This window comes from Heterodontus francisci, chromosome 7 (assembly GCF_036365525.1).
Source record: "Heterodontus francisci isolate sHetFra1 chromosome 7, sHetFra1.hap1, whole genome shotgun sequence".
Classification (NCBI taxonomy): domain Eukaryota; kingdom Metazoa; phylum Chordata; class Chondrichthyes; order Heterodontiformes; family Heterodontidae; genus Heterodontus; species Heterodontus francisci.
Window position 1 is genome coordinate 123,583,555 of NC_090377.1, and position 20,563 is coordinate 123,604,117.

Sequence of the window (20,563 nt, forward strand, 5' to 3'; positions counted from 1 at the left end):
GCCGGCAGAGGATTTGGGGAGAATTTTAATCTCTTCTTGTTCCTCAGCAGAGGTCCTGGGACGTGAATGAGTGAACCTCTCTCCACAAAGGGATGAAGGGAAGTGAAGGGAGCAGCTGGACTGTCAGCTGAAATCTAGTGTTTTTCTCCCAAGTCCCTCCAAATGAGAAACTCGTGAACGCGCCTAAGGTTTTCTTGTGTGTCATTTATCTTGCCTAAGCCACAGGGAGCAGGGCTCCCTGATAGGTGTTTTTCCCCTCAGCTGGCTGCAGCCTGTTGTTTCCAGGGTCATGTCAGAGAGCTGGCGTCTGGGACACTTCACTGCAAAAATAAAAACCCACCTGCAGCGTGACTTGACATTTGATTCAAATGAGAAAGGCTGGTTATGGAAAAGAACACTGAACCATGAAACATACAGTGGTTGTTTAATAGCATCCTTCCAGCACAGATTCATATCCGTTACTGTTTTATGTATTTTTTTCTTTAAAAACACTCGGCATATTTTGTTCTCTGTGTCTAAAATTAAAGAAAAACTCTTCTTCAACTTTTCACCTAGGGCAAAATATACACCCAACTCCTTTGTTTTCTATTCAGCTTAATAAGGTTGATAGAAGTTTTGTAAATCATTTGGCCCATAGATTGCACATTAATATAGCCCTTCATTGGTTCTTTTACTCAATATTACTATCATTACATTATAACTTCAGAAGTAGTTAATTGGCTGTGAAGTGCTTTGGGGCATCCTGAGGGCATGAATGACGCTATATGAATGCACGTTCTCTCTTGCCAGCTTGTGTAGTCAAGCTATTGTGTTAGGTCAAATATGTGTTTTTATTCATATCAGTATCCCCTCTACCCTTCTCCATTTTTTTCATACTTGATCAAGTACCCATTCTTTATGTGTGAGCTTAGATGATGATATGTGTAGCCGTGGAGCAGGCATCACAACAGAGGCTGATCCCATCATGGCCTAAGGTCCAAGATCCAGCAAGGATGAACGGGCAGCAGAAATGCTGTGGTTCTTCCGTCCTTAGCAGTGGGAACTGCGATCAATTTTGGCATTCCCACTGGCACTAGGGATGAAACCAGTGAACTCAACACAGACTGCAAATCAAACCTGGAACCTTCCTGACCTGTATAGCCTCAGTGTGTAAATGCAATGCACAGTCAGGGAAATCCCTTCTGTTTTCCTTTTTCAGTAGTTCCTGGTAGTGGCCGGCATAATGTCATTGTCCGTTTCCAAATATGGAAGTGCCCACTATCTGGAAAATCAGAGAACACATTCAGACACAGTAAACAATTAGATATTTAAAACTAATTTTATTCAATTCCTCTGTATATATCTGTGTAGTGTGGCTCAACTCTTGTTCTGAGGGAGCTAACTGGTCCCAGCTGGACTAGTAAAGAAAGAACTTGCATTTCTATAGCCCCTTTAACAACGTTCGGATGTCCCAAAGAGTATTACAGCCAATGAAGTACTTTTTTGAAGTGTAGTCACTGTTGTAGGCAATTCAACACCCAATTAGCACAAAGCAATGTCCTACAAACAGCATGGAGATAATGACCAGATAATCTGTTTTAGTGATGTTGAACGAGGGATAAATATTGGCCAGGACACCGGGACGGACTCCCCTGCTCTTCTTGGAGTAGTGCGATGGGATCTTTTACATCTTCCTGAGTGGGTAAATAGGGCTTTGGTTTAAGGTCTCATCCAAAAGACGGCATCTGCAACCGCATGCACTCCCTCAGCACTGCACTGAAATGTTGGCCTTGATTTTGTGCTCTACAATTAACCTCGGGGCCCTTTCATTAAGGGGGGGACAAAGCCAGCCAAGATTTCTGATACAAATCTAATATGTTTTTCTGTAAAGAGCAAGCATGTTGGGCAAGATCCAGTTTGAACCCCTCTGATGATTTCTGTAGTTAGGATTCCTGTCAATGTTGAATGTCATGGGCTGGCAGATGAGTGATGAGCACGTGGGTGAGTTACTGGAAGGCACTCAACAAGTAGACAATGCTTTTAGGAGAAATGATGGGGAAGAATTGGAAGGAAGAAAGAATAATTCCAAATCTGATTGTAAATTTCGAACCTCAGCTGTGCTTCTTCAGGGAAGCACTGCTTGAAGACTTAATTCCTCAGCACAGTGAAGGAACAAAATGGGAGGAGTCCCCATACGGATAATGACGTACAGGAGTACACCCTCTGTTCCATCCAGCCGCTCCCACACAATTGTGATATCTTGTGCATCACCATATACACGTTTCCCCAACCCATCCAAAATCACGTGATCGCCTGGGAGAGGTGAAAAACCACATTAAAAGCCCAGGCTAATTTGGGGTGGGAGATCACTGGCCCTGATTGCTGTCATGCAGTTGCCTACCTTTTATACGAGGTGTTCTCCACTCCACTCAGAAACCGGTCCAGCTCCTGCTTGAAGGAATTCAGAGAATCAGCATCCACTGCACGGGCTGGCAGTATGTTCCGCAGGTCCACTGTTCTCCTTGCTTTACATCTCTTACACTGGGATAGAGCGCAGGTCTGAGATCAGCTTGCTTGTCCCCTCACATCGAATGGAATATCCACATGAGGCGACGGAAGAGAGATTTTCTTTTTAAGTGCATAAACTAAGAGTTTGTAGTAGCTATATTTGTTTTTGGATCCTTCTTGGGTTGAATTCAAACAAAGTCTTTCAACTGGCATTAATATAAATGTTTTTAACCACAAGTTAACAGTGGTGACAAGTGATCTTCCCATCCCCATAATAGAGTGCTGTAAAGGTTTGTTGTCTTTAACTATCACCATTCCCACATTACAGCAGTGACTACACCCCAAAAGTGCTTCATTGGCTGTAAAACACTTTGGGGTGTCCTGGGGCGGTGAAAGATGCTCTAGAAATTCAAGTTCTTTCTTATTCTTCATGCCAGTTGATTGATGGATGATCTATACTGTGACTGTCCGTGATTTTTTTTTAAATTGTAATTCCCCTGGTGAATGCTATTAAAATTTGATGGTGTCTTCTGAAATGTACCTTGTAAATTGAGCAGTGTCAGTATCCTTTTTTAAATTAACAACCTGTTTAAAAATGGTTGAAATTTACATTTACATTTACAGAATAGTGTACACAGGCATGAGTTGTTTAGAAATTGATGGATACCGAGAAGTTAGATATCATCTAACGATTGATTCAGATGGTTTATATAAGGAGTAATGGAATCTGATTGAGTCATTCAGGAACTGGAAAGTGTGCAAAAAAGTTTTACAAGGATGGGACGAGAAATGCAATATTATACCTGTCAAGAAAGGATGAACAGGCTGGGTTCCTTTCTCTTGAAAAGAGAAGGCTGAGGGGCGACCGCATGAGTTCTTTCAAAATTATGAAAGGTTTTGGTAGAGTAGACACAGAGAGAATGTTTCCATTTGTGGGGTAGAGCAAAACCATAGGAGGTCAATATAAGATAGCCACCAAGAAATCAAATGGGGATTTCAGACGAAACCTCTTTATCTAGAAAATAGTGAGAATGTGGAACTCACTACCACAGGGAACAGTTGTTGCGAACAATATAGATGCATTTAAGGGGAGGCTAGGCAGGCATATGAGGGAGAAGAGAATAGGGGGTTATACTGATAGTGTTAGATTAGGAAAGACAGGAGGAGACTCGAGTGGAATATAAACACCAGCATGAACTGCTTAGGCCAAATAGCCTATTTCTGTGCTGCATATTCTGTGCAATTCTAGTTACAGTCTGGAATCTAATCGAGGAATTCCAGTGATTATGTATACCTGCACAATGGAATATAATGGGTATGCAGAATCATGACATGATCCAAAAACTAATTGGGAAGTTTAAATGGATTATGTATGGAATAATGCACACTGTGCAGCACGTTACAAACCTGTAGTGCATTAGCTGGCAGGATGACACCTAGCTTAACATAAGACTATTGATACATTACTGTCTGGCAAGGTACTCCAGACTGTCATGATGATCAGAAGAATGCATGATTTTCCCCTCTTTTTTTCCCTTTTGCCAGCACAAATGTCATGGTGGGCAGTGACAGAGACATCCAGCTTGTGTGTATATGATTTTGCCAGAAGTGAGATCACTGAGGGGAATCCCACAGCTTCTGTATATTATTATGTAGAGAATAATGGAGTGCATTACAAGTATGTAATTTAATCAAGGGACTAAAATGATTCACAAACACAGCTTCTGTCTCACAGTTTAGGCTGTCTTTTGAGCTCTTTGATTAGATAGTAGACTTGTAATCACTCGTTGCTGTCTCTTCTACATGTTAACCATCAGAAACACGCAATTGCATTACTGCTTCGTAACCCATGTTATCTTATGCTTCATGGATCACTGTTCACTTCATGTCCGTATCATATCAATAACCACCTGTGCATAAGCCTGATGGGTTTTTTTTTTGAGCAGTTGTCTCAATGAATGCCTGTTCTTAGAATTAATGATTCATTGTGATGTTGAATGTACAGTGCTGGTAATTTTAGTTACAATAAGGTAGTACAGTTTGATGGCACTATGATGGAGTAATGATTATGTGTTTTTATTTGAGCTGTCCAACACACCTTTGCACCTCTTTGGAACCGGTTTTCCAAATGGCAGTGTTTTGATGTGTTTTACATGTTCATTGTGTCCCATGTCTCCTACTCCAAGCATTTCACTCAAATGATCATCTCCCTGTTCTCAAGAAAAGTATCTCAAGAGGTATCAAAGCAAAAATGAGGAACTTCCAGTGTGGGTAATGTTCTCACGGCACTGCACTTTCAGGCACTCTCTGACCAGTTTGTGCATAGATTATTTATACCTCTAACACTTACACACCTGGCACTCCAGGACAGATACGCCACAGGTGAGATGCAGAATAAAGCCCCCTCTGCTCTGTCCTGTCAAACACTTCCAGGTATGCTAGAGAAAAACATCCTCCAGAGTGCCTCATTGAGCACTGCTGTGTATGTATTTGGTGAAATAAACCAGCACTGGACAGGATTCTATAGCTCAGCCATGGCTCAGTGATAATACTGAGTCAAAATGTTGTGAGAGAGGCTTCAGTACATAGTCCAGGGTGACACTGCAGTGCAGTACTGAGGGAGTGCTGCATTTTTGAAGGTGCTCTCTTTCAGATGAGACATTAAACCAATGCCCCATCTTTCCTCTTCGGTGGATGAAAACAATTCCAGGCCACTATTTCGAAGAAGAGCAGTAGAGTCCTCCCTGATGCTCTGGCCAATATTTATCCCTCAACCAATATCGCCTAAAACAGATTATCTGGTAATAATCACATTGCTGATTGTGGATCCTTGCTCTGTGTAAATTGGCTGCCGTGTTTCCAATATTACAATAGTGACTACACTTCATGAAAGTACTACAGTTGCTGTAAAGTAATTTGGAACATTCTGAGGTTGTGAAAGGTGCTGTAGGAATGCAAGTATTTCTTTTACCTGGAAAACAGGTGAATTTTCCTTGCATTCTGTGTTTTGAATTCAAATACTGGCTTCTCCTATCATCTGCTTTTCACTGTCACACATAGAAAGCTTTGCCTTCCATTTCTTAAGTCAGCCAGTGCACTGCTGCCTCATTGTTGTGGGACTTCACAGTCCCCAAGCTTTAAAGCTCCTGTCGTTAAAATAACACCCAGCTCTCATTAATTACTGGCAAGATGGAAAGCTTCCCTCTTGTGTCTTTTATGTGGTGCTTGTCATTCATTAATGCCTAAATTAATCTGAACTTCTGTTGCTTAAAAGGCCTGGCTCACTTATTAATTGTATTATGACTCCAAGCTCACAGTCAGGTACTCTGCGCCTTTTTATTTTTGAAAAAAGTGGCTCCTTCTGGATGTGATGTAATGGTAGAATTGTGACAATATCCATCTTACATCACTGACAAAACTAATGCTGAATCAGCCTCTTCCAACTCTAAGGGTTACTCTCATGCAAAAATTATTTCTTGACAAGGAATGACAACATTAAGCTAATTTTGGCATTGCTGGCCCTGCTTTCTTTCCCAATTTATAAGTTCTCAACTGCTCAAAAATGATTTTTCCTGTCAGTGTGTCTGAAACAGCTGTATTATCTCCCCAGGTGAGTGACATTTGGAGACACTTGCAACCATTTACAATCCATGCCATATCTTGGCAAAAAAATGGCTTTTTTAAACAGCAAAGTAGGTGCACTGCATATTTTCCACGTTTCTCACTGGGGTGCAGTGTATACTTTCTACATTTCTCACTGGCGTGCAGTGTATATTTTCTACATTCCTTATTGGGGTATGGTGTATATTTTCTACATTTCTCACTGGGTGCAGTGTTTATTTTCCACGTTTCTCGCTGGCGTGCAGTGTTTATTTTCTACATTTCTCACTGGGTGCAGTGTTTATTTTCCACGTTTCTCACTGGTGTGCAGTGTTTATTTTCTACATTCCTCACTGGCGTGCAGTGTTTATTTTCTACATTCCTCACTGGGGTGCAATGTATAATTTCTACATTCCTCACTGGGGTATGGTGTATATTTTCTAAATTCATCACTGTGGTGTGGTGTATACTTTCTATATTTCTCACTGGGGTGCGATGTATATTTTCTACATTTCTCACTGGGGTGCAATGTATATTTTCTGCATTTCTCACTGGGGTGCGGTGTATATTTTCTACATTTCTCACTGCGATGCGGTGTATATTCTCTACATTTCTCACTGGGGCGCAGTGTATATTTTTTATTTTTCTCACTGGGGTGCAGTGTATATAAGAATGTAAGACCATATGAAATAGGAGCAGGAGTAGGCCATTCAGACCCTCAAGCCTGCCCCGCCATTCAATAAGATCATGGCTGATCTGTCCCAGGTCTCAACTCCTCTTTTGGGCCTGCTCCACATACCCCTCGACCCCCGGAGATTTCAAAAATCTATCTACCTCCTCCTTAAATACATTTAGTGACCTCACCTCCACAACTCTCTGAGGTAGAGAATTCCAGAGTTTCGCCACCCTCAGAGAAGAAATTCCTTCGCATCTCAGTTTTAAATGTGTACTCCCTTATTCTGTAACTCTGTCCCCTAATTCGCGATCCCCCACCAGTGGAAACATATTCTCAATATCTACCCTGTCAAGCCCCCTTAAAATCTTATATGTTTCAATAAGATCACCTCTCATTCTTCTAAACTCCAATGAATAAAGGCCTAACCTGTTTAGGCGTTCTTGATAAGATAACCCCTTCATCCCAGGAATCAGCCTAGTGAACCTTTTCTGAACTGCCTCCAATGCTAGTATATCCTTCCTTAAACACGGGGACCAAAACTGTACACAGTACTCCAGGTGTGGCCTCACCAACACCCTGTACAGTTGTAACAAGACTTCCCTATTTTTAAACTCTAACCCCCTAGCAATAAAGGCCAAAATTCCATTTGTCTTCCGAATTACTTGCTGCGCCTGCATGCTTACCTTTTGTGTTTCATGTACAAGATCACCCAGATACCTCTGTACTGCAGTATTCTGTAGTCTTTCTCCTTCTAAATAATAATCTGCCTTTTTATTCTTCCTACCAAAGTGGATGACCTCTCACTTTGTTCGCTGATGATTGCACAATGTTCAGCACCATTCGCGACCCCTCAGATACTGAAGCAGTCCGTGTAGAAATGTAGCAAGACCTGGATAATATCAGCCCAAGCCTGGATAAGTGGCAAGTAACATTCACGCCACACAAGTGCGAGGCAATAACCATCTCCAACAAGAGAGAATCTAACAATCTCCCCTTGACATTCAATGGCATTACCGTCGCTGGATCCCCCACTATCAAGAAACTAGGGGCTGCCATTGACCAGAAACTGAACTGAAGTAGCCATATAAATACAACAGCAGGTCTCACTGCAATACAGTGTATATTTTCGACATTTCTCACTGGGGTGCAGTGTATATTTTCTACAGTTCTCACACTGATGCAGTGTATATTTTCTACATTTCTCACTGGGGTGCAGTGTATATTTTCTACATTTCTCACTGGGGTTTGGTGTATATTTTCTACAGTTCTCACACTGATGCGGTGTATATTTTTGACATTTCTCACTGGGGTGCAGTGTATATTTTCTACATTTCTCACTGGGGTTTGGTGTATATTTTCAACAGTTCTCACACTGATGCGGTGTATATTTTCTACATTTCTCACTGGTTTGCAGTGTATATTTTCTACTTTTCTCACTGGGGTGCGGTGTTTATTTACTACATTTCTCACTGGGGTGTGATGTGTATTTTCCTGAGGGGAGGTGAGGAGAATTTTTCTTCTAGATAACCAATCATTATGATCTTGAATGCACAGCCTGTAAGGGTGGAGGAAGCAGAATTAATAATAACTTCCAAAAAAATAGGCTCTCTGATTGGAAAGGAAAATTTTGCAGGGCAGGGCTATGAGGAAACTGCAAAGGGTGTGGGAATAATTGGATGGCTCTTTCAAAGAGCCAGTGCAAGCATGATGGGCCGAATAGAATCACAGAGTCACAGAATAATACAGTGCAGAAGAGGCCCTTCAGCCCATCGAGTCTGCATTGATGCATTAAAACAACTGACCTGTCTACCTAATCCCATTTGCCAGCACTTGGCCCATAGCCTTGAATGTTATGACGTGCCAAGTTCTCATCCAGGTACTTTTTAAAGGATGTGAGGCAACCTGCCTCTACCACCCTCCCAGGCAGGGCATTCCAGACCGTCACCACCCTCTGGGTAAAAAAGTTCTTCCTCAAATCCCCCTTAAACCTCCCGCCCCTCACCTTAAACTTGTGACCACTCGTAACTGACCCTTCAACTAAGGGGAACAGCTGCTCCCTATCCACCCTGTCCATCCCCCTCATAATCTTGCACACCTCGATCAGGTCACGCCTCAGTCTTCTCTGCTCCTGTGAAAACAACCCAAGCCTATCCAACCTCTCTTCATAGCTTAAATGTTCCATCCCAGGCAACATCCTGGTGAATCGCCTCTGCACCCCCTCCAATGCAATCACATCCTTCCTATAATGTGGCGACCAGAATTGCACACAGTACTCCAGCTGTGGCCTTACCAAAGTTCTATACAACTCCAACATGACCTCCCTGCTTTTGTAGTCTATGCCTCGATTGATAAAGGCAAGTGTCCCATATGCCTTTTTCACCACCCTATTAATCTGCCCTTCTGCCTTCAGAGTTCTATGGACAAACACGCCAAGGTCCCTTTGTTCCTCGGAACTTCCCAGTATCAGGCCATTCATTGAATACTTCCGTGTCACATTACTCCTTCCTCACACTTTTCAGCGTTAAATTCCATCTGCCACTTTTCGGCCCATTTGACCATCCCGTCTATATCTTCCTGTAACCTAAGACACTCCACCTCACTGTTAACCACTCGGCCAATCTTTGTGTCATCCGCGAACTTACTGATCCTATTCTGCACATAGTCATCTATGTCGTTTATATAAATGACAAACAATAGGGGACCCAGCACAGATCCCTGTGTTACGCCACTGGACACTGGCTTCCAGTCACTAAAACAGCCGTCTGTCATCACTCTCTGTCTCCTACAGCTAAGCCAATTTTGAATCCACCTTATCAAGTTACCTTGTATCCCATGTGCATTTGCTTTCTTGATAAGTCTCCCATGTGGGACCTTGTCAAAGGCTTTGCTGAAATCCATGTAAACTACATCAACTGCACGACCCTCATCTACACACCTGGTCACATGCTCAAAAAATGCAATCAAATTTGTTAGGCATGACCTCCCTCTGACAAAGCCATGCTGACTATTCCTAATCAAATTTTGCCTCTCCAAGTGGTGATAGATTGTCTCCTTCAGAATTTTCTCCAATAGTTTCCCTACCACTGACGTGAGACTCACTGGTCTGTAGTTCCCTAGCTTATCTCTACAACCTTTCTTAAATAGTGGGACCACATTAGCTGTTCTCCAGTCCTCTGGCACCTCCCCCGTGGCCAGAGAGGAATTAAAAATTAGGGTCAAAGCCCCTGCAATCTCCACCCTCACCTCCCACAGCATCCTGGGACACAAATCGTCCGGACCTGGAGATTTGTCCACTTTCATGCCTTCCAAAACCTTGTCACACCCTATGACAATTTGCTCAGGAACCTCACAGTCTCTCTCTCTAAGTTCCATATCTACATCCTCTTTCTCTTGGGTGAAGACAGATGTGAAGTATTCGTTCAACACCCTACCAATGTCCTCTGGCTCCACCCACAAATTTCTCCCTTGGTCCCTAATGGGTCTTACTCTTTCCCTGGTTATCCTCTTCCCATTGATATACTTATAGAATATCTTGGGATTTTCCCTACTTTTACCAGCCAGAGCTTTCTCATGTCCCCTCTTTGCTCTCCTAATTGCTTTCTTAAGCTCCATCCTACACTTTCTGTACTCCACTAATGCTTCCATTGATTTGCTCTCCTTGTATTTGCTAAAAGCCTCTCTTTTCCTTCTCATCGTACCCTGAATATTTCTGGTCATTCATGGTTCTCTGGGCTTGTTGCTCCTACCTATTACCCCAGAGGGAACATGTTGGGCCTGTACCCTCCCCATTCCCTTTTTGAATGTCCCCCACTGCTCTTCTTTAGATTTCCCAACAAGTAACTCTTTCCAGTCTACCTTGGCCAGCTCCTGCCTTATTTTACTAAAATTCGCTCTCCCCCAATCCAAAACCTTTTTTTGCAACTTGTCAATTGCTTTCTCCATAACAAGCTTAAATTGTACCATGTTGTGGTCGCTATCACCAAAATGCTCCCCCCACCAACACATCAACCACCTGTCCGGCTTCATTCCCCAGAATTAGGTCCAGCACTGCACCCTCCCTTGTTGGATCCTCTAGATATTGAGCTAAAAAGTTCTCCTGTATACATGTAGCCCCCTTCTGTACTGTAAAATTGTATGATTGCATTTTAAAAAATATTTAAACTTGTCCTTGGCAAAAACTACCTTAAATGTTAGAATGTTCAGCTCCAGATGCTGTGTTCGCCCACTGAAGCAGTGCTAAAGAACCTGCTCTGGGGGCCACGAGCTGCCTGCCACTGTGAGCTCCTATGTGAGCTATACTGATTCTGGTATCGTACAGTCTGTCAGTGTTTTTCTATGGGGTGATGGTGGCATAATGGTAATGTCATTGAACTGGTAATCCAGAGACCCAGGCCTGGGGACACTGGTTCAAATACCACCGTGGCAGCAGGTGTAATTTGAATTTAATTAATAAAAATCTGGATTTGAACGCTAGTCTTGGCACTGATCTGTTCTGATGAAAGTTCACAGACTTGAAACGTTAACTGCTTCTCACTCCACAGATGCTGCCTGACCTGCTGAGTATTTCCATCTGTTTTTATTTCAGATTTCCATCATCTGCAGTCTTTTGCTTTTACTTTTAGTGTAATTTTTGTAGTAGTGTCGCTGTAAGTAAAAATAGCCGTACTGAGAAATATAACTTGTTGCTCTGCTACCAGAAACATTGCTACCCCACTTGCACTACTCCTCATGACTGAATGCCCTTCTCTACACTCATGAGCCAAGGCGTGGATGTTGCCTAACTGATCCGAGAAGCCTCACAACCAAGGTTCCGTCTTGGCTGTGCAGCCTGCATAGCAACCGAAAAGTTCCCGCACAGCCCGCTAATAAACCTAAACAAATCGCCTGCGCACTCCAAAAAAAATTAAAGGGCATGTTACACACAGCTGCAAGATCCAATGTTAGTCATTTTGACTATACAGTTCAATCAGTTTTTACAATTTGGAACTTTTTTTTTGAAAAAAAGTTATCAATCTCCTATTTTCACTAATGTGATCGCACTAATATAATGCATCAAAGCATGCTCTGTTGTAGCACCTTAGTGTGAAAATGACACTTATGTCGGCTAGTGAAATTGTGCTAATTAGCTTTCACTTTGCATATTTAAATGGGACCATTAAAAAAAATTGCAAGTGTATAATAATTTCACTTGCCGCTGAGAAATGCCTGTTTTTTTGTTAAAGACCTTTAAGACATGTACCGTGTGCTATGTCTATTAATGCAATTAATCCAGCTTCTGTAGTAATTCAGTGCTGATGTAGAATTTGTTAATGAAAACAGATGGGCAAGTGTGATGTATTTGCACTGTGGCAAAAGCATAAATATAGTGCCATGTATGTATGTGTGTTCTTTTATCTAGAGTGCGTCCTGTTCTAGTTGAGTGATGAGAAATGGAGCACTATGTGAGACAGTGTCGAGCTCTGTCAACAACATATTTTTTCTTTGTTGTATTGATGTTGCTCATTTGTTTAAAACAGATACATAGGAAATAAAACTTAACTCTTCAGCTCATAGCTGTTGGTCTTCTGTTCCAGTACAGAAGCTGTGAGTTCAAACACCAAATTGCACTGTTAGTGTATATGATTAATCTGAGAGACAGTACCGTGGAGAGGAGAATTTTTTTACACAACAGGTTATAATGATCTGGAATACACTGTCTGAATGTGATGGAAACATGTTCACTAGTAACTTTCAAAAGGGAATTGGATATATACTTGAAACGGAAAGATTTGCAGGGCTCTAGGTAAAGAGCAGGGGAATGGGATTAATTGGATAGTTCTTTCAAAGAGCCAGCACAGGCATGATGGACTGAATGCCCTCCTGTGTTGTACGATTCCATGAACACTTGTAGGGGCAGATCTTTTGTTGTCCTCACTCCTGTGATGGGATTCTAATACCCCATTTACTAAGAGTTGCCTCTGATTGCAAGTGGGGAGAAAACATGTGTATGACGGAAAATACTTGGGGCAGTCACAATTCTCAATCTCATTGTTGTCATACATCCCATCAATGAGCATTGCTATGTTTGCAAACATTGTAAATGGAGACCTGGCCAGATAGATTTTGGCTGCCTATTTCCCACTGAAAGTTGCGCAGGCGTTGACAGATCCATCGAAATGAATTTTGTTCAATGCCTAACATAACTGTACAATGACAGTGTGAAGCTGTGAGATTTTGGGCTGCGCGATATCATCTGCTTGAGCATATGCACCATATTCAATTAGCCAATCTTGCTGCTAACATTGTTAGTCCTTCAGATCTGTAATGTAAGTGAATCATCTACTGACACTTCCAGCTATGTTCCATTTTGTCAAGATGTCGCATGAAAGGTGGTGTTCATTTTAAACATAGCAGTCTGGTTGCCTTTTACCTAATCCACATCATTCCTCACAAAAGTGATTTTATGAGAATTCAGTGCAGGTATACTAAGGGTAACATACAGATAGCAGTGCAGGGCCCAATTACAAAGGTACGTTATGCTGTCGATTGGATGATACCAACAGATCTCCCAAACTATTACACAAGTGAGTCAGAGGATAAGTTGCTCATTACCAATAGGGATATTTTCTGATTATGCCTCTGAAATATTGTGCGGCAATGTTTTTGCATTAAAGGCAATGTATAAATGCAAACTTTGTCTGCAAGCTGGACAGAAATTTGAGCACTGACTTCTGATCCCCTCCCAGTCCCAGGGCTCAGCATCTCACTTGCCTCTGGTTACTGGAGAGTGGAATTCCAGGCTGTCTCTGCACAAATACAACCTTTCCTTCGCACCACATGTCTGAATGCCTGTTGGAAGTATCAGAAATAATTTATCTAGAGTCACAGATTGTCAACAGTAACCATTTCAATGGATGGCTCATTAAAGTTCATGAGAGCTCATGAATATACTAATCCACTCCATGTCCCAATGGCCCTTAGTCTGCTTTCCTCTGTCAAGGTGACTGCAAAGATTCTGCCACTTGCATAACAATTCTGAATTGGAATTCATATCAAAAAGCTTTGCTAAGTTCAAATAATTGATGATCCTTGGGCTCACAAGGTAAATGCACTGTATGGTATAAAACAGGCCACAGAACAGGAAGTTTTCCATTTCCAAGTCAGTGCTGAGTTAGTTGGTCTCAGTCAAGGGTGATATTGGAGACTCTGCAGTTGGCTTCTGTGCTCCTGGGCTAGGAAACTAATTGGTGCCTGATGAGTGCCTGCTAGAAGATGAGCTTGTGTGAATGTCTGATATAGATAGAATGAGACTCAGTCAATAGCTTTGTAGATGAATGGTTTCTAACACTTTCTAGGCATATGCGGGAGCATAGATAAAGTGACTAATTTATGCTTATTGACCAGGAAGACCATTAGCTGATTTCAATGAAGGGTGCAATAGTAAGGATGCTAGAATTTGCCTCTGAGCTCTTGGGGTAGGGAGAGAAATTCCTGGCTCTGATTGCTGTCCAGCAAACTTTCTTGGAAGTGCATACTTTTGAACTTAAGGTAGGGATAAAGTCAACCTTGGCTGTGATGCAGCTGCACTGCAGCAGTCTGCTGATGCCCATGGTCTAACTCATGCATGTGAGTTACCAGAGGAGTGCCAATACCCGTGGATCCATAACTCAATATGAGTTTTCATCCATAGGAGGGGGGAAAAATTGAGGCGAACAAATCAAAAAACTAAAAATCTTGTATTGTCAACAAATCTAGGAGCGGTAATAATGGATACAAACTCCAATCACTCTGTGTTTACTTGTTAGGATCTTATTTTTGAATAAGCATCATTATTGCCTTTTTAACAGGTTTGGTAAAAAGAAGGAACAAAAGTCGAAACAAAAGAATGATGGCCTGAATGAAGAAGAGTTGGAGAGAATGAAAGAAGAGCGTGACAGGTAGGATATATAAAAGAATCAGAAAATGTTGGCCAAGTGCAAGCAGTAACTTAGTCTTGGGAGGTCTGGTAATCTTCATAGACATTTACAATAGCATCTAAACCACTCATGAGAATTAATGTAATTGGATGAAGTTTTTAACCAAGATAAAAAATAAGATTCTTTTTCCTGTTTGATATTTAAAGGACAGCGACCACAGCCTCATTTCAGTAATCCTTTTGGTAATTCAGTAAGTTTGAAGTATACCAACCCAAGTTGTGAAGTTTTTTTCACAGTGAGAAAATTATCACTGTTAGTTTTTATCTGAGTCATAGCATAGCAAATATCACAAGTGAAAGTTGGAGCAGACTTGTGCCTTCTTGGTTCTGCAACTGATCTTATAAAGGAAAACATGAAGTAAGTCATACATTCACAGCTTGGATATTTTTAAGAAGCAACTCTTTGGATTAACATATGGAACAGATTGCCATCTACAGCAGTGCTGGTGGACTCAATTGACACGTTCAAGACTGATTGGCAGTTATGTAGCGCCTTTCATGTCCTCAGGAAGTCCCAAAGCACTTCACAGCCAATGAAGTATTTTTAAAATGTAGTCACTATAATGTAGGCAAACACAGTCCCCAATTTATACATTCATGATTCCACAAACAGCAATGAGATTAATAATCATTTAATCTGTTCTGATTGAGGGATGGAGATGGTCAGATTAGTGTACTTTTTCACATCCTGTTGGATCGGTGTGAGTCATGAAAGCGTAGGAAAAAATGGTTGACAAGTCCAGTACAAGTATCCAATCAATAAGGTGAGTGTCTCTTCCTTGTTGCATGAGAGAATGGGATTTGAAAAATTCACATCAGTCGAAATTACTGATCTTTTCCTTGAGAAATTCTCATCCGCATTAAGAAAAGGGGTTATGCTGCAGTTTAATTTTTATAATCATTTTACCACTGAGTACTAAGGATATGTGAACTAGCTCAACCCAGGGATATAAGGGCGCAGATGAGTTACTGTTGAAATGATTTAATTATTGAAGTATTTTGGGATACTGTTTATCCTCTAGTGGCAGTTTAGCTCCCTCAGCCTGTTTAGCTCAGGAGCTCTTCTTAGTCATTTTCTCAGATGATTTCACCAGCACTCCTTGTTTGATAGAAAAAAATAAAATCCAGATCAACTGAAACATGGAGGTAATAAAAGGATGTTGGTCAGGAATTCATACAATGGCTTGGTGGGTTCCAATGATGAAGTGACCCCTAATGGGTTGTGGCTATTGGACGAGGATGGGATTGAGCTCGACTCTGAACCCCACCTCTCCCCAGCCCTCCCAATCGAATGGTTAGTTGACACCTACTGTTGACGCTCACAATGGAAGAATGGCTACTTGTGTAAAGTATGAGAGCCCTGTTTATGCCCATGAAACAGGAGTCAGCCTGAGTCACGGATGTCACAAGAGTGGAGAACAGGGAGGGACAAGGGTTGGAAGAATTTTCATCATCATTTTTGTGCAAAGAAGCACAGGTTGCAAAACTTGCTCTTTGAAGGGACGGTTGTCCCCAAAATAGCAGATACAGCTTACTATTTGTGAGTGTAATTCAATAACTAAATGGGGAGGTATGCCACGGGGAAGTGCTTTTTATTCAGAGCATGAACTCCTATTGTTGCAGAAAGTTATGAACTTAACTGAAATTTATTTTTCACTTTTTCTATCCACTTGTGCCACAGTTGCTAAGAGTCAGGAGGTTCCAGATTATCTCTTAGGCCCTTCTGCAGTTCAGCATGAGTCACTCTGCTATTTGCAATGGAGCCACTCGCGCACACAATTTACTACATTAGCTTAGCTTGTACATTAATGTTTGGAGTTTTTGCTCAAGTAAATTCAGCTAAAGGAGAGCAAAAGTAGTTGAGAAAGAATTGTATTGAGATTAATCTAATCAATTTATTTATGCATGGTATTTACTTTGGAATGAGTTAGAAGGCTGTAATTTCTTCAGTGCTTTCAGATGTCTTAAACAGTAAGAGCACAGCAGAGTTTTAGAACGTTGTTTTGAAATCTGAGTATGACTAAACGTTGAAGTAATTTCCTTTTTTTTTAATGATGTATGTGGCCCTAAAATCTCAAAGTCTTTCAGTTTCCAGGAGAGATGTTGCTCTCTTTTGGTTGAATCTGGGTTGGTGAGGTAAACATGCTTTTATCTTGACATGGTTCTGATGACTTTGCACGAATGATTTCTGTGGCCATTAGAACCCGTCAATTTTTCTTTCATAGCCTCAAAATTTCTGCAGTGTAATAAGAAAAGGCTTGTACTTATATAGCGCCTTTCACAACCACAGGACATTCCAAAGCTCTTTACAGCCAATGAATTACTTTTGAAATATGGTCACTGCTGCAATGAAGGAAAAATGGCAGACAATTTGCACACAGCAAGGTCCCACAAATGACAATGTGATAATGACCAGATAATCTGTTTTAGAGATGTTGGTTGAGGGATAAATATTGGCCAGACCACCTGGGAGAACTCCTCTGCTGCTCTTCGAAATAGTGCCTTGGAATCTTTTGCATCTACTTGAGAGGCAGACCGAGCTTCAGTTTTATGTCTCATCCGAAGCATGGCACCTCTGACAGTGCAGCATTTCCTCAGTACTGCACAGGCGTGTCAACCCAGATTTTGTGCTTAAGTCTCTGGAGTGGAATTGGGCCCATGTACTACTGACTCAGAGGTGAGGATGCTTCAGCTGAGCTTCTGAGTGGCTGTATAACTATCCACTCCATTGTGATAGTCTCAATCTTCTGATGGCGACAGTATTTTAGATGATGTGATCTGGAAAAGGAGTTTAAGCACTGACAACGTTGGAAGGCTCAGTAATGCAGGAAATATTTTCACTTTGCAATACTCCATGTTACATGACTTGTGTTTTTTTCATATAAAGAGAGCATTAACTCCCACGTAATCACGTATACAATCATATCACACAACTGCTTTGGGAATTAATATTTAAGTGCTTTCTGTCACAAACAATTGTACTCCAGAAGCCCTTAATTATTTGCATGGACTATCTGAATTCTTTAACTGGAAGAAATAATTAACCAGTTATTACTGGAGAGCTATTAATATTTCTTCCACTACATTTTTCAGCCCATGAACACATTTTATATTGCATGCAGAAAAAACTGATGGCAGCACGAAGAGATTTTTTTAACTCCACATTTATATTTACTTCAACAACAATATGCATTTATATAGCATCTTTAAAGTCGTAAAGCATTCCAAGGTACTTCACAGGAGAGTTATTAAACAAAATTTAGCACTGAACCACATAAGGAGATATTAGTTTAGGTGACCAAAAGCTTGGTCAAAGAGGTTTTAAGGTGTGTCTTAAAGGAGGAGAGAGGTTTAGAGAGGCAGTTCGCGTTTGCCAATGATGGAGTGATGAAAATTGGGAATGTGCAAGAATTCAGAATTATAAGAAAGCATTTATATAGTTTAATGTAATTTTTAACAGACCATCCAAAGGTAATTAACCGTCTTTCACAGTTCACAGGAGACAGTGAGGTCACACACAGAATTAGACTTAAAAATTGGAGTTACAGAATATGTCTGTGATTGTATCTGTGTGTATGCAAATATATATTATAAAATGGGCTTACAAGTCTGGAATAAATTTTAATGAGTGAAATATAACTCGGCTCCAGTACTAATGTTACTGTCAGACATGGATTATTGCAAAATGATGTATTGAATGTCTCAGAACACACGAAAAGTAGCTTTTTTCCCTAAGTTATTTAAGATTACCTGTGTGCTTATGTATGTAATGTCCTGTTGGAGTTTCTTATGGTAAGTTGGAGGATATGTTGAAGGCTAAATTGGGTCACGTCTGGCCCTTTTTGGGCACTGCATGGCCACATTAGGATCTAAAACAGGGTCTGATATGCTTTCGACAGCAAGTGCAAAGGATGCCATCTTAGTAATGGGGTTTGCACATGTATGCATGCCTAACCAGCAGCGGCAAAATGTAGAGAAGCGAGATCATAGTTTATCATATTTGTGCAATGCTGATTTGACACCATTTGCTGTTGTTTTTAAATTCCACACTCCAGGCAACTCCCTGTCTTAGCCATGCACAGCTAAACATGACATTAGATATGAACAGAGGGATATGGAATTAATGCAGGCTGGTGGGATTAGTATAGATAGGCATTATGGTCGGCATGGACGCGGTGGGCCGAAGGGCCTGTTTCTATGCTGTATGACTCTAGATAGCATGAAGGACCCCCTAGTAGTGCTATTTGAAGAGATCATGAACTACTTACAGTTTATTTGCTAGATTATTTCCTCTGGCTACTGATGCAATTGTATGTGTTTTCAGAGCATTCCTACACTTGGCTAAAGTTTAAATACTCTAAGGGAGTGGTCTGCTGGAGTTGAAGTGATGTTTTGGTCATTTAACAAGTTGCTTTCAGACATGGGTGGCCTGGTAGAGCTTTCTCTGGGAATTGAACATAATTGGAAGAAAAAAAAGAGAGGCCACGCAGAGCATGACAAGCTGAAAGAGGAGGGAGGAAGAAGAGGAGGGGTAGAAGAACCTGTCAGCAGGATGCCATATCTGCCTTGGCTCTTCAGGGAGAAAGTCCCCTACTTGAGCTTCAGCAAGGACTAATGTATGAAACGTCTTAGATTCACAAAGGGTGACACCCTGGAGACCTCTTTTGAACACTGGTACCCAAAAACGTAATGGCTGTCAGTTTGAGTTTACATGACAACAGCCTAACCTCTGTCTCCTGCACACTTGCACCAGGTGTCTTACCATGTGCCGGATCCCTTATCTCTCCTTGCCTCCAAAATACATGCATTGTCAGGCTCTGACCCGGTAGCTGTGAGTGTTCAGATTGAGGGACGGTGTCTCTTCATCTTCCAGCTCTCGGGTACCTAAAATGAAAAAGGAGCAAGGGTTGGGTTGTGATGAGGGGAGAGGAGAAAGTAGAACCATCTGCAGTTTGAGAGTCAGAAGAGATTATGGGAAGAGTGAAGGAGGATTAGATATGCGGATCCTCTCATCATTGATCCCTCCAGCCCTGCTCGTGGCCATGGACCCGGTGATGCCCTTCCCATGATGGTCAGCACTGTCTCCCCCAGGGGGTTAAAACGTGCAAGTGTACTTATCCTGCTCTAGTTCTTTCCTGCTGTCTGATCTTATGCACCAACTTTACCTGCAAGAAAAAAGAAATTGCATCAGTGAGTGTCCTGCAATAATTTTGGGTGCTGCAGCTCTCAAGGTTGAATAGTTGCCAGTATGTACAAGCTGTGAATTGTGAGTGTGAAGCTTGCTAGGTGTGTGAGGGTGAGGTAAAGCATATGAAAGGTTGGTAGAGATTGATGGTAGGGCAGGTGATGGGGCTGTAATGAATTGAGTGGATGAGGCAAGTTGTGCAGTTGGTAGGTTATGTCATTTGAAGATTGAACTAACTCATCTTTACAACTCATATTGGATGGTTAAGCTTCTTCCTGCACTGCATCCATATTCTTGGTGCTACACTCATAGCATTGACTGCCACACCTTCCTCTCAATGCCTCCTACTGCTGTGAATACAAGATGGGTGGAATTTTATGCTGTTTCCCTGCGGCGGGTTTGGAAGCGGGGAGGTGGGATGATGGAGGGGGTTGCCGCCACCATCCCGTATCTGCCGAAATTTAGTCCGGGATGGGAAGGCCTTTGAACGGCCTTCCTGCTCTGCCACCAATTGAGGCCCTTAACTGGGCCTCTTTCCACCACAGCCACAATTTTTCTTGGCAGCCCTATTGCCACATGGGAAGCACTTAGTGCTTGAACAAGGGACCCGACATTAGGAAGGGGGGACCCACTGACAGCCACCCCCCTGCCCTTGCTGCCT

The 20,563-nt window shown here is 41.8% G+C and overlaps 1 protein-coding gene across 6 annotated transcripts in view; it reads left to right on the top strand.

Moving 5' to 3' along the window:
• LOC137372300 (partitioning defective 3 homolog B-like) overlaps positions 1 to 20,563 on the top strand; it is a 1,025,472-nt gene that overhangs the window by 719,317 nt on the left and 285,592 nt on the right. For all 6 annotated transcript variants that reach the window (XR_010975414.1, XM_068036099.1, XM_068036101.1 and 3 more), the window contains one exon: positions 14,590 to 14,679. Coding sequence is in view for 5 of the 6 variants with exons in the window: in XM_068036099.1 (XP_067892200.1) it covers positions 14,590 to 14,679 (90 nt within the window). In the remaining variant the exon portion in view is untranslated. The remainder of the gene's footprint in view (positions 1 to 14,589; positions 14,680 to 20,563) is intronic.